Source organism: Arctopsyche grandis, chromosome 9 (assembly GCF_051622035.1).
Source record: "Arctopsyche grandis isolate Sample6627 chromosome 9, ASM5162203v2, whole genome shotgun sequence".
Lineage (NCBI taxonomy): Eukaryota > Metazoa > Arthropoda > Insecta > Trichoptera > Hydropsychidae > Arctopsyche > Arctopsyche grandis.
In genome coordinates, this window is record NC_135363.1 from 16,242,561 (window position 1) to 16,262,518 (window position 19,958).

At 30.8% G+C, this 19,958-nt stretch overlaps 2 protein-coding genes across 11 annotated transcripts in view; one reads left to right on the top strand and one right to left on the bottom strand.

Annotated features, from left to right (window-relative positions):
- Positions 1–257: 257 nt before the first annotated feature.
- LOC143917177 (uncharacterized) lies at positions 258–14,110 on the bottom strand. Of its 9 annotated transcripts, none has more exons than XM_077438597.1 (13): positions 13,929–14,110; positions 8,751–8,848; positions 7,834–7,925; positions 4,563–4,672; positions 4,309–4,486; positions 4,141–4,226; positions 3,914–4,068; positions 3,592–3,836; positions 3,296–3,443; positions 3,019–3,209; positions 2,756–2,944; positions 2,239–2,295; positions 1,049–1,416 (listed from the first exon to the last, which is right to left on the bottom strand). In XM_077438597.1, the coding sequence occupies exons 2-13, from the start codon at positions 8,833–8,835 to the stop codon at positions 1,183–1,185; spliced, it is 1,770 nt and encodes a 589-aa protein (XP_077294723.1). In that variant the 5' UTR covers positions 8,836–8,848; positions 13,929–14,110; the 3' UTR covers positions 1,049–1,182. The 9 variants fall into 9 exon arrangements, with proteins under 9 accessions (XP_077294725.1, XP_077294729.1, XP_077294732.1 ...); XM_077438598.1 differs by having other exon boundaries at positions 8,784–8,848; positions 13,929–14,080; XM_077438599.1 differs by lacking the exon at positions 2,239–2,295 and having other exon boundaries at positions 258–1,416; positions 2,744–2,944.
- Positions 14,111–15,033: 923 nt separating this feature from the next.
- The window catches only part of Npl4 (nuclear protein localization 4), a 30,920-nt gene continuing 25,995 nt past the window's right edge, over positions 15,034–19,958 (top strand). The window contains exons 1-8 of one of the 2 annotated variants that reach the window (XM_077438608.1): positions 15,034–15,260; positions 17,033–17,299; positions 17,382–17,527; positions 18,475–18,659; positions 18,747–18,962; positions 19,180–19,372; positions 19,454–19,587; positions 19,715–19,875. In XM_077438608.1, coding sequence (XP_077294734.1) covers positions 15,255–15,260; positions 17,033–17,299; positions 17,382–17,527; positions 18,475–18,659; positions 18,747–18,962; positions 19,180–19,372; positions 19,454–19,587; positions 19,715–19,875 — 1,308 coding nt within the window. In that variant the 5' untranslated portion in view covers positions 15,034–15,254. Of the gene's footprint in view, positions 15,261–17,032; positions 17,310–17,381; positions 17,528–18,474; positions 18,660–18,746; positions 18,963–19,179; positions 19,373–19,453; positions 19,588–19,714; positions 19,876–19,958 lie in introns of both variants that reach the window. The other variant, XM_077438609.1, reaches the window with a different exon arrangement.

The window sequence follows — 19,958 nt, forward strand, 5'->3', positions numbered from 1 at the left end:
ATACTTTATAGGCAGATATTATAATACAATTACATGGAACGGAAAAATTATAATCAAATTGGAATATTCATATATAATATTATATTATAAAAACTGTCCATATTGAAATCACTTTAAAAAAGTATTTCAATATTTGATTATACTTGCATACTTTTAATAAAAATTAGATGAAGTCTTCCTTTGGATGTAATATTTTTATATTATAAAAAAATTAATTTTAATGCCTTTTCGTGAAACGACAATAAAACACAGGTTTTACATTAAAATTTTGTAATACATTAAATAAATTTTTCATACATTGAACATTGATAATAATTTTTTATTACAAGACATATCCAAGAAATGCTTAATGTTGTTAAATTGAACAAGTATAAACAAAAGAAAAAATAAAAAAAATATTTGCGTTAACAGAATGAAAAAAGAAATCCAAAGTTACATTTCAGTGTTAAGTTCAATAGCTTCATTAATAATATGTATATTATATTATTTGTGTATGTATATTATTAGTAAGAATAATAAGTGCAGTATATGTACATCTAAAGCTGTGTATAATATGTATTTAAAGTGAATTTTTAAAAATACTACACGTGTTCTTATAAAATTCTTATTAGTGACGATATCAGATAATTCTATTGTAATTGCAAATGTTTCAGAGATACATTTAAAGTTTAAAGACCGCTGATTTCATCTATTTTTATTTTACCCAATTAAATAACACGTGAAAAATGAAGGTCGGCTGAAGTGCTAAAAATTAGACAGATTTATGATATATGCATGTATGTATGTAGATATTACTATAATGTTAATATTAGTTCTATTTAATGTTACATTTAATTCAATTGTAAAAATGAAAAAAAAAATGAAATTTAACATGATATACATATGTATAAACTAAATAATAAAATACTTAAATAAAAAATATTAAAAAACTTTCATGATTTTATGAATACTAATACTTTTCATAAATATAATTAAAAAATCATAAATGCATAATGTACTAATTTCACTAATAAATAGATATATATTATTTTATGTAAAATAACAGACAGGTTCAATAAAATAACAATAATATCAACGAATTTATAAAATTGTACACAACAAATTTCAATAATTAGCATATAAAAAAAAGATCACAAAATTATATAAAATTAAAAAAAAGCATGATTATACATTTGTGACATTTTAACGTAATTTTCTTGAAATCGAGTCGATCAATTCATCGACGCGGGGACTCGTGCCTTTGAAGGTAGCTGGATTTGGTCCAATCATTTGTATCAGCTGTGGGACGTCCTGGCCCGACACTTGGCAAAATTTGAACAGTGCTTTTAAACAGCGATAGAGATGTTCCTCTGCAGGTGCTGAAGATAAATGTTGAAGGATGGCCATTGCCAATTCGACTGCGACATCATCGAATACCTACGAAAGACATTCCAAAATTTTAAAATATTGTTTTATATAAAAATATAATATAATAAATAATGCTATAGCAGATATTTTTAATAAATCTAGTAGTTATGAATGCGTACATGCAAAAATTAAGAAAATTATTATAGAGTAAACAAAAGTCAACAATGAAAATTCTTATGTATACTGCAAGACTCAAGATGATTATGAATGTGTATTCATTTTATTACAAAAAAAAAAATGAGAAGAGCTACTTTTTTAATTAGATTTTCATACAATTAGAAGATAATATAGTGTGTAAATATTAATAGTTGTATATACTTATGTTTCCTATTATAGGAAGTGGTTATTAAAGTAAAGCATAATGAAATTGGGGATTAAGAATTAAAAATACATACATTTGTAGGTATATGATAAATCAATATTTAACATATCAAGCACCTAAAAAATAGTGAAGTGGAATAGTTTATTGGAATATTTAGAAACTATATAATTTAAAATTTGTTGTTGAGAATTGAAATTTATAAAATTTTGGGACAAGGCCTGAAGTTTACAAGCATAGGTTCAGTATCATTCTCATTGATTTTCTTTCTTACTTTATTCTTTTACATGATATGTATGATAAGAATGATATGATAAACTGCACAGGCAAATTGAATTTAGACGAAACAAGACGGCAATCACTTTCGTTATTATAAATTCAAGAAGCTTTTACCTAAAGATAGTTAAAAATTAGTAATAGAGACATATATTTATTTAAATGAAGGTAAGCCTATATTTTTTTTTATTTGTTCATAATATTTTGAATGCACTGTGCAATAATTTGACGTATACCTTGGATAGGCAACCATGAGGCAACATTCTGCGTAACCGTTTTGCTTGATGCATTTTCTGGAAAAATATAACGCAAATGCGCTGCAAAACATCTAGTTCACATTTTCTAAAATCCATATGAATTTTTTAATGACAACAATATATGTCATATATTATTTTTACGAAGAAGATTGGGAAATTCTTTGAGATAAGCTATGCAAATAAAAAAAACAAACTGGGAGATCTCATTTTAATTTATGGGATAGCAAAGGAATTAATTAGTGTAGGATTTTCTAAGACATGATCATAACCCTTAATTAAACATTTAAATTTTTTCGAAAAAATCGGCCACACTTGTCTAGATAGCATTTGCAGTAATGCTGAATTTTTATTGAAAATTCATGCACACGCTGTTTTTTTTTATATTCACACAAAAGATATATTTACACATGTAAAAAAATATAATATTAAATAAAACTGAAATAAAAGCAAAAAAATATGGGTAAAAAAAGGTAACGATACAGACCACAGTCTTTACCTCCTTGCATGCTAGATTATGAACTATTGCGCTTCCAATATCTTTTAATTTTTCATCTTCACTAAGAAGACTGTGCACTGCCACTTTTGTTGTGACTCTGATGTTTGAAATTTGTTGATTGGTATGAGGCCACTCGGAAATATATAACAACCATTCAGAGGGAGAAAGATGTTCAAACATATTGCAAACCTGTATAGAAAACGGTACAATTAAATGTGTGTCATTTGATATAATTAAATTCAACGATAGGACATGAAACTTACAAACATGGACAAAGCCCGTTGTTCGTTTAATTCCATCCTGTCAATAGAAAATGCAAAGTTCATTAGAATATGTTCTCGTCTATCCTGATGCAAAAGGAGGATAACGTCATCGCGGAGAGCTGCACATGTCAAGGTATTCAAAACAGCCTCTCGAGTAGACGATGGAAGAGAAGCATCACCCAATAAACGACCTGTATATTCAAAATAACGACGATTAAACTTTCGAAATACACGTATTTAAAATGATGTTTTTAATCAATATATGTATAATACATACCGATGAAATTGAGGAAGTTGTCACCGAGAGCCCAGCTACCTTCACCTTCAACCAAATAAACTCGAAGTTCTTCAAGATTAATTTGTTCTGCTGGATCTAATGATGCTGACTTCAAGGCTTCGTTTAGTTTTGCAAATGCATCAGTGACCTATTAAATATTGCATATAAAAAATACACCGATTAAAACATTAATAGCGGTTTATTAGATGGATAGACAACTGATGAATAGAGAAAGAAATGAATGCTGGGACAAATAATGAAAATAAAAGTCACAATTGGTGAGTACTATAACATACCTCCATGAAATCTTTGAAGACAATGGGGGGTTCACGATGTTTCTTCCTTTCTTCATCTTCGTGTCTTTCTTCGGCTTCCATTTCTAAAACCCTATCACTTGGAAGTTTATCAGATCTTGAACGAGCGGGACCAGGAGTGCTTTCTTCTTCTTCTTCGAAATTTTCAATGGATGAATTACCATTTAATTCTGCTGCAGCGGCCTCTGCCATTGTTGGTTTTGAATTTGAAGTAATGGGAGGAAAACCTGACATAAAAATAAATGTGTAAATATAAAATATTTCATGAAAAACTATTTTTTTTTTGATTAAATTAATTCATTACCTGTGTTACTTAAATCTGAACACTCGGAAGAGCTGTTATTTAGTTTATCTTGTTCCTTTTGTTGCTTTTTCCGTTTCTTTTCCTTCTTTCGCTCTTTTCGAGCTAATTTCTCATTAATAGAATTGCGTTTTTCTTCTAAAGCCAATGATTGTAATCTAAAAAGTATATATTTTATTGATATTTGTATAAGTTAACAAATGAAATAAGAGCATAGAAAAAAAAAGAACCTTGCTTCTTCTATTTGTGTATTCAGTTGAAGATAATCTGGACTTTCTTGACGATTATTTCGAATGCCGTTGGCGCTAACAATATTCTAAAACAAAAAAATAAATATAAACTTAATTATTTTAAATATATAGAATTAGATGATGTGATGACTTAATAATTGTCCATACTTGAGCTCCGGTGCCAAGACTTTCGATCAAGGGGCGAAGAGATTGGCCGAGAGGCGTATTTAAAACTTCTTCTGGAAGATCTAGAATGTACTTAGGAATACCCACGCCACACAAAAAATTGGCTAGTTCGTCAGTAAAATTATTACAATTGTGTTTGAAAAGATTGTAATCGCACCCTCTAAAATAAAAAAGCCAACATGTAATATATGTAAAGTTTGATACATAGTCAAATGTTAACTGTAATTAAATTTCACCTGAAATTAGTATCTCCCAAACCTACGATATAATCCAAAAATATTTGATATGGGATGAATGTATCGCCTAACTTCTCAATCTTCTGGGGCTGTCCAAGAATGGTTCCCGCCTATGAACAAATAAAATGTTGATTAATACATAGAATATTCTATTTCTTTGTCGTCACTTTTGGCAAATTTACGAAAATTTCACGTATAGTGTGTCATATTGTTATGTTTGGAAAATTCCTATCGCTTAGATCTTGGCAGAGTGTCATTATTTTATCCAACGAGACATGAGCCAGAATCGAAAATAGGAATTTTCCAAATCGATAACAAATATTAATGGAAATCAAATATTTTATACACTTAAATCTCATGAAAACAAACAACATAAAACCGAATAACTTTTAATTTATAACATACATACATATATGAACATATGTTATGTGTAATTGAAACTTTCGAAATAGCTGAGTAATTACAAAAAGAGAGTATTAAGTTTTAAATTAACAGAATATAGAGTTAAAAAGGAAGATTCATTAAAAATGAGAAAATATTTTATTTTCAGAGTGTATAAATATACGGAAAAAGCACATGTGGCTTTTTATGGTTATACGAAATAAATTATATTCTTTTATACATAAGTTATTAGAAATTAAGGTAAATAAATATATATGTATGTACATATAATACATAAATTATAAAATACAGAAGTCTGCAATTAGTGAACATGTGCATAATTAGATTCAAATGTGTCCCATATTAAATATAGGTCAGCAAAGAATTTTTATAAATATGCCATCAAACGAATCTATGAACAATGAAATGCAACATAAAATAAGCAATTGAAGGAATAAAATGTTCGATGACGAAACTCACAATACAGTTAAAATGAAAGTATGCAATGAGAAAATTTCAACAGAGGCCATGTTGAATCTTAGAAATACTCACTGTGTCACAATAGTAGAAGCAGATGCAGTATGCACTTCAAAAACAAAAGTACGCGAGGCGAAAGCACTACGAAAATATGCAAGGAAAATTATGCACGCGTTCGAATATTGGTGAGCTTACTGGTGTATAGTTCTATCTCCCTTGACTCTGGTTATAACTACTGAAAAGCACGTTTGCTGAGCAGCACGCGTGTTGTTATGCGGATGGGAGACGGCGAGTAATGTACGAAAATAGCATGGACCAAATTAGAAGCGACACTTAGACGCTGGCAACTCTCCCACACTACCGGTGAAATGTGAAAGAGGAGCAAATGCACTCTGAATTAAATCACAATAATTACTCATTACGGTATCAATGTGTTGGGAGTTGATAGAGATCATAGCCGATGATTGTCCGGAGTATTGTAGATGTGTTTCGAATACTTTGTAGTTTGGAGGATATTCACCGACACATGTACATAGGTATACGAGTAATTGGAATTCGTCCATGCTGATTTGAATCAAATTGAAATTAAGTTACGAGGCATAAAATTCAATTGTTTCTAAAATCAAGAATTTTTTCTATTGGTTTTTATTGGCAACGAGTGGTTTTACCCGGTTTCGCTCGGTATTTGTAATATAAACCGCTTAAACATGGCTAATCTAATAGTAAACATATTATTACATTTATTTGAATAGTTTTATTTTATTTCAATTTGTTTGAATATTAATTTGTTTTTTTATTAAATTTAACGTCACAGAATTCTACGAACCAAAACTTACATACAAACATACAAAGTCTCTTTCGAAATTGTATATTACTAGTGTTTTTACCCGGTTTCGCTCGATAGTTGTAATATAAATCGCTAAAACATGGCCAATCTATTCGTAAACATTGAATAGTTTTATTTTATTTAAATATATTTGAATATTCGTTTGTTTTTCTACGAACGAACAATAGTTACATACATATAATACATACAAAGTCTCTTTTGAAATTATATATTACTAGTGTTTTTAGACGTCTTCGCTCAGTATTTGTAATATAAACCGCTTAAACATGGCCAATCTAATAGTAAACATTTTATTAAATTTATTTGAATAGTTTTATTTTATTTAAATTTATTTGAATAGTTTTATTTTATTTAAATTTATTTGAATAGTTTTATTTTATTTAAATTTATTTGAATATTCATTTGTTCGATGACGTCACGGATTTACGAACCAACAATACTTATATACTTACAAAGTCTCGAAATTATATATTAGACTAGTGGTTTTTTCCGGCTTCGCTCGGTATTTGTAATATAAGCCGATTAAACAATGTTAATCGAATAGTAAACATTTGATTAAATTTATTTGAATAGTTTTATTTGATTCACAGATTCTACGAACCAAAAAACATACATACAGTCTCTTTTGAATTTATATATTAAGAAGATATATGTATCATCAGACAAAAAGATGTTGTGGAAAATGAATTTTCCTTGATTATAATAATAGTAGTCGAAATATATTTATTCAAGATAGTGACTGATACAGTTCACGTCATGAGAAATGTTGTTAGTATCTTGGGAAGTACAAGAGACTTGAGAAAATAATATAGCAATTAGGTGATGTTTTTTTTTGCTCATTACATGGAAACTTTTACTTCATCGCAGAATTACGTTGCTCAAAAAGCGAGCACTGGCAAATGTTGGTCTCATTTGAATATACAAACAATAAAAATTTTAAGTGCCAAAAAGTTAGCATGAAAAAATTTATCTTATTCAATCAAATTAATTATATGTATGCAAAATGATATTCTTTCGAACTTGCTGTGGTCATAAAATCTGCTGATGTTTTAGGTTGGTTGATGAATTAGTGAAAAATAGCTCGCATTGAAATATAAATAAAGATATTTTTATTATAGATCGCTGAAGGTAATTTTCAAGTTCACGTTGAGAATAAAAATAAAAGAGTCCATGACACCAATACACACTTAACATACGTAATTATGTGGAAAAATATAAGATTATTATTTACACTACAAAAATCTATCAATTTCAAAAGATTTTGAACACTCAATTAAATAAAAGTGTGTTCAAACGCGTATGAAGCTCATACATCAAAAATAAAGCATATTTTCTAGTCGAAGAAAAATCATCCGTGCGAAAGGTGTCACTCTAATGATTTTTCTTGGCAAAAATGTTATAAATCTCGAGCAGTTTTAAATGTCACCGGTTTCAAAATACAAAAAGAGGTTAAGGATGATTGTACGAAACAGTCAACAAGGATTTTCAAAAAGAATAACAAACAAACAAGATCATCGTGCAAAGAGAGTAGAATTACTATATTATTAATATGAAATATGTAGTTACCGGATTGCAACTCTGGATACCTTCGCCACCGAAAAAATATTCTCTTCCGTAAGCTACGACAGACGTGTGCCATATTCCATCCACCTGATGCCCTGCAAAATAGAAATGTATGTTGACAAAAGTTGACTAATTGATTCTGCTTCATAAATCCAAAACTTTATTTGGCAGCAACATCACTGGCAAAGCGCAAAATATTATGACAAATCAAAATACCTTTTAATAGTTTCAGTTTTATTATAATAAACAACACGAGCAAACAAAAAGCACAACTAAAATATTCCTCACATTTTAATCAATTTTTCCAGCAACCACAATAGACTATTTTGTCATAGATATAGTCCAAATAATTTGAATATATCATTTAAAAGTTGCACTTATTCTTACTAAGAAAAATAAATTGTACATTATGATAAATTATACTTGTTACATATTAAAATATAATATAAGTATCTATTTTGAAGCTATTGTATAATGTCAACAATTTTGTTGTTACCTTATTTGTTAGCAGTTAGCTTTGTATTGTAAATTTTGAAGTCAAATATAATATTCAAAAACATTAACTACGTTTGAAAAAATAAATTTTTATATACAAAAAAATAATATTAATGGTTTTATTATATAAATAGACTGTCGTAAAATAAAATGAACACGAACATTAAAATCTTTGGAGTGTAAATAATTCCATTTTTAAATTTCACTATACAAAATACATATGTATACAACACTAGTTTCATACAATATAATATGTAAAGGATTTACAAGTTAACTAAAAAATAAGAGAAATATCCAATATTGAAAGAAAAAAAACACCATCAAGTCACTCGATAATTACCAAAAAACAAAATTTAAATAGTTCAAATTGCATGCCATTTTTTTTGTGTATGAGTTGTGTGAGTACAAAATGGTTAATGTCATACCCAAAAACATTGCAGACATCAAACGAGCCATACCCTTGGTGAGATCATAAATGTACAAGTCAACAGGCACGCCGATTTCGTCCATCTTGCAGAAATCTCTACACAAATTCAAGAATCACAGTTATGTAATTTTAAATCAACAAAAGCAAATTTTTTTTATAAATACACCACACTCAATTATGATAATATTTTGATTTTATAATTGTATTTTAATTCATATATCAGATACAAAATTCCATTTATTATAATTGAATTGTAGTATACACGTACGAATATTTTAAGGAAGTAATATAACACTATTGCACTATTGAGATATTTGCAACTAGTCAACAAATAGTTGCAACGCACCGAGCGTTTCTACGCGGTTGCTCTCACGTGTATAAGGAAGTTCAGAATGAACCTGTAAGATATGCAGTATTAGCATAGCGAGAGGACAGAGTCCCAACAAACCCGTCAGTTCTAACTTTGAGTGGGAGTCAAGTTATTTAAGATAACGAAAATTTCTACTCTGGTATTTATAAAACACGAATGTAAACTTGAAAAATTGATGAAAATATTTTTAGATTTAATAAAGTGCATCGAAATGAGTGTGATTGAGGGAAGAACATGTTATGAATTTTAGGCTAAATTTTTAAAATAATCAAAATACTTTACTTATTGTACTTTTTTTAGCATAAGTAATGTAAGCTTGAAAGTTTATATTGAAATATTGCATATTACAAATGAAAATGGAGTTATTTCTTATGAACTGAACGATGTTATAGTGGACGCACTTACAAAGCTGCTTCGACGAGAAACACCTGAACGTGGCTCCAAGATTCTGATGAAAATAGACTTCTGTGTGCAACGTCACACAATAAGACAAACTTATTTACGCCAAAGCACGAACGCGAATTGCGGAGGTGTAGAATACATAGGAATCCCAAACGTGAATAATATGAAACTGTACAGCGACACTAATAAACAAAAACATGGAATCAAAACCTTCGAAGTTACATCTACCAGACGCATAAATAAAGCCTACCCAAAAAAGCGAAAACGTCCAGATTTACAGTTTGAGAAACGTCGATGTGAGTGGTAGACGGTAAACGAACTAAAGGGCACATAAGGGCATCGCCCCTCCAATTTTTCGAGAACGATCAATGTAACCGAGACTATGACGCACGCAAAACTTACAAGATTCTAATCAGAATTTATGAAATCGAAAAGAAATGTTCAGTTCCGTTTGGGAGCCCTGGTCTCTAGATAAATAAAAGTAAATCAACCTGGAATAAGCTCAAACACGCAATAGCAGATCTCTCAGCTAGACTAGACATATTCGTAGACGAAATTACCAGACAAAGAACGAACGTTATTATACCAAATATATCATTCATAAAACTCATCATAACTCCGTTTTTACCTTGGTCTTTACTTTATGATATTAAGTTGAAGCTCAACTACATAGATAATAAGCCTAAAATCTTATCAATAAGGTAACCAGGGGTAAAAGAAAATTCTAGGCATTATTTAAGGCAAACTACGCGTCGCTTTCTTCGCCAACATTTCATAAAAAGACGAATGAAACAATGTACTCTTCAGCAATAATACTATAAATACTCATACGTTATATTATGTATATGGAAAATCTTCAAGAATACGGGATGGATAAACAATTAGACTATTAGTATTTTTAATTTAAATAATGTGTTGAGTCCTACACCATGCGAATCATTGTAGTCCACTTTGAAGAAATTTTATGTGGAAGGGATATTTTTGCCTTTTAAATATTGTATACATGAATATGTATGTATGTATTCGAGTAATTGTCAAGTGGAAAAAATCAGAAGGCAACGAGGCTTCTCATTGTTAAGTCTGTTAAAAATCAATATACGATATTTTTGGCATACTTTATCTTCGATTTTAAATTTATGATACACTTATCAGCTCCTTTGAATAGCAAGTTAAAAAGGATGTTGAATGTTGACTCATTCTTCGACTAATTCATACAAACTAGCCGATAAAATGTTTTCTTCTTAATTTAAAACAATTCAACAAAAAATTTAAAATATTGTATTTTGGTACTACCGGTAGTATCAAAGGTAGAATTATGATCAAAAACCGGTAGAACGGTATTGGGATGCTAGTTTTGCCCTATCTTGTTGGAAGCAAACCAGATGTCGAAGAAAATGATGGACTATGTCTGATAACGTGTTGAGGTTTACTTGATATCCGGTAAATCTAGTCCGACTATTATCTTCGAAAAGTAACTTTGGGGCAAAATAAGTAGTTTGCAACAATAATTTACTGACTGAAATTATTTTTTAAATTAAAGCGTATGTTTCAAAATTGTCTAATCGTTTCCCCCCCCCCCCCCTATTTTCTTCTTCGCTATACAAAAAAAAACATGAAATATATGCTGAATTGATCTATTGGCTTCATCATCATCATCTACAGCCGCTCACCATCCACTGCTGGATGAAGGACTCTCCAACAAGCTTCCAGTTGTCTCTGTTTTGCGCAACTCTCATCCATCTCACCCCACACATTTTCCTAATTTCGTCTACCCTTTCCATTCTCTCGGGTACTATTCTAGCACTTCTTTTGTCCACCTTTCATCCAATCTTCTAGCCACGTGGCCCGCTCATTGTCATTTCAATCTCTTTACTCTATCCACTATGTCCACCACCCTTGTCATACTTCTAACCCACATGTTCCGCTTCCTGTCTTTCCTCGTTATGCCAAGCATACAGCGTTCCATACTTCTTTGAGTGCATTGGACTTCAGTGGCAAAACGCCATATTCCATACTTCACTGGCAAAACGCATTGATCGAAGATCTTTTTCTTCAGGCAGAGTGGCATTTTTTATTTAAAAACAACATTCATTAGTCCAAATGCACTTCGTCCTAATTTCATACGTCTCTTTATTTATTTTTCTTTATTACCGGACATGTCAATTATTTGACCTAAATATAAATAATTATTTACTACTTCTACTGGTTTATCATCTAATGAGATGCTATCAGGCATGCAATAACTATTGAACATTAGTTTGGTCTTATCTATGTTAATTTTTAATCTTACTTTCCTACTTTCCCTGTCCAGCTGTGTTAGTCTGTTAAGTAGGTCAGCTGGATCGCAAGCTATTAAAACTATATCGACTTCGAACCGAAAATGATTCAAGAAGCGACCATTGATTTTTATTCCTACTGTGTCCCATTCCAGGTTCCAGAAAACTCCCTCAAGTATCGCATTGAATAACTTAGGCGAGATGGTATCTCCTTGCCTTACTCCTTTTCCTATGTTAAATTTATCAGTATCTGAAAAAAGTTTAACTGAAGCTGTTGCGTTCGTATATATTGCATATTAAATCTAAGAATAGCCATTACCCATACATAATAGATAAATAATAAGACTCGAAAACAAAAATTTCGAATTCGTTTTCCTCTTGTATAAATAAATTGTCCAGTTTACCCAAATGAAAATAGCCAAACATCCGCACGAAAACAGCTGGGAAAAATCATCAAAACGTAACCACAAAATGTAAAATATTTACATGGAAAATCGTCGTTAATGCATCAACATTGATCCTTTAAAACGAGGCTAAAATGAAAACGAACGCGACAGAGAAAGTATATAAACAAAATTTATAAATATTAAATCTATTTGTAAATCAGGCGAATAATTCGCAAGGTGTTTGAATGTTCAATTCATATATTATATATTAAATGATTAATCGGTAATTTGGCTAGTATTCATTTATCACACATTTATTACTAGTTCAGATAATTTCGAGTATAATTGGCTGATGGAAATACGATCAAAATGGAAATTCAAATGAAAATAGCTCGCGATCTACGTATTACGAAACGAAATCAGATCTCCATTTTTCTTTTTTAGATTCTCCGATTACCCAAATAAATTCAAGGTAGACATCAATCGTAAAGGTCAAGGTGGAAAGGTGTTCATAGCTCCACATATACCACCCCAATTAACCAAAATCGATTCCCCCTTAACTATAAAAAACTGATTTTAATCGAATCGAAAGTTCTCCAAAATGCATATTTAAATTTTACAAGAATATTTTCATCACGTAATTTTATATGACACGCATATTTTTCGGTGTACAAATGTCCCGTGGAATGAGGATGAGTTTTAAATAAAAGCTCAAAGAATTTATAGAATCTATTAAAGCGTCACTAATCTGGAACACATACATTACATACTTTGTGTTGATTCACATTTATGGTTTCACTGATGAATTGGGCGAAATCACCACGAAAAGGATGTGGCGACTGATTAAATAATTGAGTAAATTTGGGGGAACCTACGAAACTCGGTGGTCGGTCTCGAAACGAGATGTGAAATTTTAAACGTGGTTTATTTTGGTCCACATGTGCAGTTAGATGAAAATAATCACAATAAAGTGAGAAGAGGAGTTTATATTATGACAAGGCGTTGAATGTGATTTTAATTTGAGGTGCTTGTAGTTTCGATGTAATTTCAAGATTACATTTAATAAAAACATATTTTTTTAATCTAAATATAGCGGAATATTAAAAATAAGGAAGAGATGCATTTATCTTTCAGAATGTACTCTTTTATAAGATACATAAAAAAGTGGATAAAAAAAACAACATTAAATAAATTGCTAACTATAAAATTTTGTAATGAGTATTCTATAATTTATTTGACTCGTTGTCAAATTATTACTTTAAATATCGTTATTTTTTTTATGAAGTTCGCTCAAGTGTTTTTGCTAATAGTGCATCGATAAAATGAACTAAAATAAAAATAAAAATATTGTCTTTTTCATTCATCAATATATTATTTGAAGTATTGATGTATATGTATAACATTAACTATTTAAAAATGATGATAAGAAATTATTATTTTTGTATGGAAACGTCTAAAATAAAAGGTAAATAAAAAACTATATTTAATCCAAGATAATATCATTTTTTTTTAGTACAAACATACACATTAATAATATGGGTAAAACCGTAATTTATGTATATAAAAATTTAGATATTTCATTTTAAATCGTCGTATAAATGAGATATTCATATTAAAAAAAAAAATAATAGAACTTAATCTGTTTAATAATGAAGTTATACATACTGATTACATTGTGAGAAAAAAATAATGATCAATAAGAATGTAAAGTTAGAGATTTTCCACTTGAACTCGAGACTTACGATTTGTCAGTTTGTGAATTCAGACAGACTGATAATAGCTCTAAAATATCTAATTGATAACAAGCAGATGAGAGTCAAAATTGCGTAATGTTGCACTTCACCATACGTATATGCAATAATCAAATGTCACTCGTCATGCTGTTTTTAAATTTAACATTTCGTTCGAAACACCGATTCGTATGGCCATGGCTAAAATTATCTAGAAAATAACATTTTAAATTTTAAGCACATATAAAAATATAAGAGCGTTTAAATAAATAAAAAGTCTTTAAAATCTAAGAAAAATACACATTTTATATTAAAAAATATTTATTTTCCGTACAATTAAACACTGTTTCAATTTCATTTAAAACAACAATCAATTAAGAAATTATGAAAACATTTATGTAGTATCATTACAATAATAACGATGGCAGTAAATTAAAAAATATATACATATATTCCGAAAATTGAATACAGCGGTTTTAGAAGTTTTTTGGTACATTAAATTTTAAAATTTATTATTTTAAATAATCTCACCCTTTTTGATTTGAGGTAAGATTTTTTTTCTTAAATTCAACATGTTCCTGAAGACTATGTATGTAGTTTTTTATATGATTTCAATGGTTCGGTGATTATTCCGCAAAAAGCGATCTCGCACAAGTCACTAAAATCTCGATCGCCGAACAAAAAACTCCATAAATCAGAAATATTGTACTAACGAGAACTCCAGTACCAGATATTCCCTATTCGCAATTTTGTGGCATCGATTGTCATGTGCGCGATCGCAATGTGCGCAACAATCCGTTTACCGATTCCAATAGAAGGATTGTACGAATACCATTTTACCAGTAGGTATGGAATATCTGAATCAGATTAATTCATACAGATGAAACATGTCTAAACAATCACCTAAAATACATCGTCACATATGTATGTACATTTCACTGAAACGTTTACATATAAAACATATATTTGAAAGTTTTGCAAAGCCCCTTATGTGAACATTTGATTTTGTTTCTTCGACGAATTCGTTAGAGTTGTTATCCGTATGATAAACTACAAAGTAAACGTTCGTAACTGAAAAAAAGAACAATGAGAAAAGGGAAATGTGCAAGTGGTGCTTGTCTGTGTGTTGGTCGTTGACCGTCGGTTGTGTACAGCTGAGTGTGTTGGTGCGGCGCGAGCACGCGCTGCCTTGTTCTGTCACTGTTCGCTGTCGCTGTTCGGTGTTCGGTGTTCGGTGTTCGCGGTTCTCGAAGTGGTGCTGCAGCGGTCGCGGACTCACCGACGCGAGTCGACTGTACCCGAGCTGCGGCCCCCCGCGCCTCCGCCCCCGACCCCGACATGATCGTGAGTCTCCGAGCTGGCTTTTCGAAGCGCGTCCCCGAAACCTACCCGAAGCCTAGTCTACAGACCGAAGCGGTTGCTTCATTATCTGACGAGTCATGCCACCCACCCCTCCCCCTCCCCCTACCCCTACCCCTACCCCTCTCCGTTTCGCACCTGTCACCTGACGTGGAGCTTCTGCCACCGACTGCATGCCCTCCTCCTTCTCCCCCTATCGTCTTTGCCAAACTTTCCAACTGTCATTTCAAATTGAAAACATGTGAATAACAATATTGTTTTTCAACAATAAACAATTTTCGAAAACTGTCCGTGTTTTCAAAACAATGCGCAAACATAACCTCAATCTATCGTCTTATACAAACAAAAGTACGATAGATTTGTGTATCGTCATTGCAATTACTTTTCATTTTTATACATTGACTGTATTGTCTTTGACACAACTGAGTCCTACGATCTGACACAAATTTCCATTTTAAATGATAAGATTACTTTTTATACAAAAAGTAAATAGTCTGTTGTCTTATCTAATTAACTTGCGGTATGTAAATAGCGTCTACTGATATTTAAATTTATATATTGGAAATTTAGACAAAGTTGTGTCATCGATGCAGTCGAATAATACATGTAGATTATCAGACATACATTAAATACACGCTTAAGTTTTTTTTATCTAAATGTATAATAGTTGGTAGTGTTGATTATTTAATCTGCATATTTTTATTCAACCATTTGTTTCTAAATTGAACTTGATACTTCCCCATTATCTAGAAGCATTTTTTAAACAATATATATGTATTTAGAATTCAAAAAATTCGTTCTACCATCTACCGAAGAAGATGGCGTGATAGTCTTATAAAAGAAAGGAATTTTAGTAGCAAGGATGCTGTGTGCAAGAAAACATGAATTGAAACTCTAATTGTCTTGTCGAAAAGAAAACCTACATCCAACATGAAAATTGGTCTGGCAATAGTCATCTACTATTCATGATGGACATTAATTTCTTATATTATTGAGCTAAAGAATTGACGTTGATCAACTTGTGCAAAACTATATGAGAGAAATCTACGCCGAGAATCTTAACAAAATACTCAAATAGAAGATAGGAGACAAAAGATCAATCATCGAAAGTTTGTTTATAAAGAGAAAGAATAATGCCAGTAGAGTACTTCCTCGAAAATGGATTTTTGGAAGACTGTCGGAAGAATCAAAAATGTTTTTTAGTCGAAGTACTGACTGCAGTTGAAGAATTGAACATTGCAAAGTCAATCATCACTACAATGCAATTCATCTGCACCCTGGTTTCCATACTAATCAGAGCAATAAAGGAACAATCCATCATCATTTGAAGTCGAATTCATTTAGAGACAGCTTGTCAGAAATAAAAATGTGTTCAAGTCACTTTTGGATACAATTAAAAATTTTTGCCCTCTGGAATCTCGATTATAATTTAATTTAAATTGCTTACATAAATTTGTTTAATTATTGAAACAACAGGTTAGGTTTTGTTTTTAATAAAAAATAAATATTATGTTTCAAAGAAATAGGTACCTCCGCATAATGGGAAAGTATCTTGAACTTAGACGTACCTAAAATATATTGGCATTGTTTTTCTGAAGTGTTGGATATTCAAAAGCAATATACGTAGATTAAGATTTCACTACTTGAAAATATTAGAAAATTTGAATATCTGCAAAAGGATATTTTGTCTCTTTTTGATTTTATGTCTGAATATTATTTTCGAGACGTTCTTAATTATTTTTATTTTTTATTTTCAGGTGCTACGTATCCAATCGCCGGAAGGCACAAAACGAGTTGACGTTGAGCCTACCGCTAGCACGTTTAACTTGTTCGAAAAAGTATTCGAGGCGTTTAATCTAAATTCATTTGGATTTGCGTTATACAAAAATCGCAACCAAAACGAAGAAATTGTATCGACAAAATCCAAACGCATTTCAGATTATCGTTTAAAGCATGGAGACATATTGTATTTCAAACCCATTAACGGAACTGTTCTTTTCGACCAACCGTCTACTAGTGTACAGGTAAACGATTGTTAAATATGTTCAAACTCAATCATATTTTAAAACACTAAATAAATAAATAAAATATATCTAAATTTTACAGAAAAATAAAGGTTTTCCTGATGAAGACATACATGTTGATACTGTGGTAGTCAATACGAATAATGTGACAGGATCACATGAAGATGACGTAGATAGTATACTATACAAAACTGATGGGAAAATTCCAAGAAAGAGAGACGACAAATTGTACGTTATTTTAGTATTGTCAAACAAATAATGGGACTCAATTATAACAAACATAATTACAGAGAAAATAAGCGATAGCAAAATATTTCATTTGCTATGATATTTATAAATTTTCTACAAAAAAAAAAGAATCGTGTGTCTTTCTACATAAGTCTGGCACTTCAAACATCATCACATTGCAAAGTGAATCATGGTTAAAGTATATGTAGTGAAAATGATAAATGTAGTTTTCTATTAAAAATAAAAATAAATGCAAGTAATGCTAAGAACACACTCAAAAGTGTGGCACGGGATGCCCTTTTAGTTTCCAGTTGTGATAGACGTGTCTTCATGCTATTGTTAATTCGTATGATCTTATTATTTCAACAAGGTTCTCCTATATATAGGAATATTCCTATATGTAGGATGAATAACGATGATTCATCGTTATTGATTACCACTCTATGTGTCTGCATCTTAAGTCATTGGAAAGTTCCATTTCTCTAGTAACAAAGTAACATTGTCACTGAAACTTACACATATGTAGATTAGTTATTTATTTATCGAATATGTACTATGGGCTGAACTTTTTTTTTCAATACTTGCATTGTAATGTTTCAAAAATATCAAATCTGTGATGCAAAATTTTAATACGATACATTTGTTGCTGTTTAAAATAGCATGCTATAAATGCCATTGAAAGGAAGATATGTACATGGATTTTTCTCATTTTAAGTTTAATCAAGGCACTAATAAATACTGATTCTAATAAAAAAGAATACTAATTTTTGCTGGTTATTTTCTCGTTCGTATAAATGAGTTCTATTCTATTTGACGTTATCGCTGACTAATAGCTTTCAGTATTAACCTAAAATTTTGCTGACAGCTATCTTACACGTTACAAACATGAAATTGATTCTTGTTAATTTTTTGAGCATGTGAAAATAATTAAAATGTCAAATTTTCAGTTGTCGTCATAATTCAAATGGATGTTGTGTTCACTGTTCACCGCTAGAGCCTTTTGATGAATCATACTTAAAAGAACAAAATATTAAACATATGTCATTCCATTCATACATAAGAAAGCTTACTTCAGGCGTTGATAGGGGGAAATTCCTCTCATTGGAAGACATCTCTTGCAGAATTAAGATAGGTACAATTTCTTCATCGAATGTGCTTTTTTTTATCATATGCTGAAATGTGATTTGAATATTTACGTTTATGGTTTTTGAATTTGCAGGATGTAAAGATCATCCACCATGGCCTCGTGGAATATGCTCAAAATGTCAACCGAACGCAGTGACATTAAATCGACAAACGTACAGACACATAGATAACGCAATGTTTGAAAATTCTGATCTCGTCGAACGTTTTCTCGACTACTGGCGCAGCACTGGTCATCAAAGAATTGGTTTCTTATATGGAACATATGAACTTCATCCTGATGTTCCTTTAGGTACACACTTTACACCTACATATAATATATATGAAAAATGACAGTTAATGGTTTCTGTATAAGAATACTATACACTGAGCAATTTATGAAAAATACAATAGGCGTTTATGGACTAAGCAAATTTTTGACTATTTCATGAAATATGCCATTTTGTGAATTGGTGTAACATACATGTGTTATGTTTCTTTCTTATCATATTATATAATTTTTTTTATAGGAATCAGAGCAAGAGTAACGGCTATATATGAACCTCCTCAAGAGAGCAGCCGTGATATGGTAAGAATTATAACAGACGATCGTAAAGGAGTAGTCGATGAAATTGCCAAAAAATTGGGTTTGACTTGTGTTGGGTGGATTTTCACCGATTTGCTCAGTGAAGATGTAGCGAAAGGAACTGTACAGCATATCAGGTAAATTTGATACACATTCTCCGTCAAATTTTAATTACTATTGTGTGTTTTTACTAACCGTTAATGTATTTTTCAACATAGGGGTATAGAGTCTCATTTTCTAACAGCCCAAGAATGCATTATGGCTGGTAATTTTCAAAACATGCATCCGAATTCTTGCAAATATGCGTCATCCGGTTCCTTTGGGTCAAAATTTGCAACGGTTTGTGTCACTGGTAAGATTTACGTACTTTTCGCATTATATTTTACTTCGCTGTTATTTTCATTTTCTTTTGTTGTTTCGATCTATTTCAATGTAGATTTTAGTAACATTCAATAATGAATCATACAAATTAATTGCAGGAGACAGCTCAAAACAAGTGCACATGGAGGGATATCAAGTGACTGGACAGTGTATGGCTCTGGTAAGGGACGATTGTCTACTACCGACCAAAGATGCTCCAGAACTTGGCTATGTTAGAGAATCTTCTGATAAGCAATATGTTCCTGACGTTTTCTACAAGGTAAGTGAAATTTAGCAAAACCAATAACGTTTAAAATTATTTTAAATATTTAAAATCGAGCTTTGCTCTCGACTTTTGAGAGT

Excerpts from the sequence above, each read along its gene's own strand:
- LOC143917177 (XM_077438597.1), bottom strand. The coding sequence starts at position 8,835 with ATGGACGAAATCGGCGTGCCTGTTGACTTGTACATTTATGATCTCACC. Across the intron at positions 4,487-4,562 it reads TTGGGAGATACTAATTTCAG|AGGGTGCGATTACAATCTTT; the intron begins GTGAAATTTAAT and ends TTTTTATTTTAG. Across the intron at positions 3,210-3,295 it reads CAACTTCCTCAATTTCATCG|GTCGTTTATTGGGTGATGCT; the intron begins GTATGTATTATA and ends TTGAATATACAG.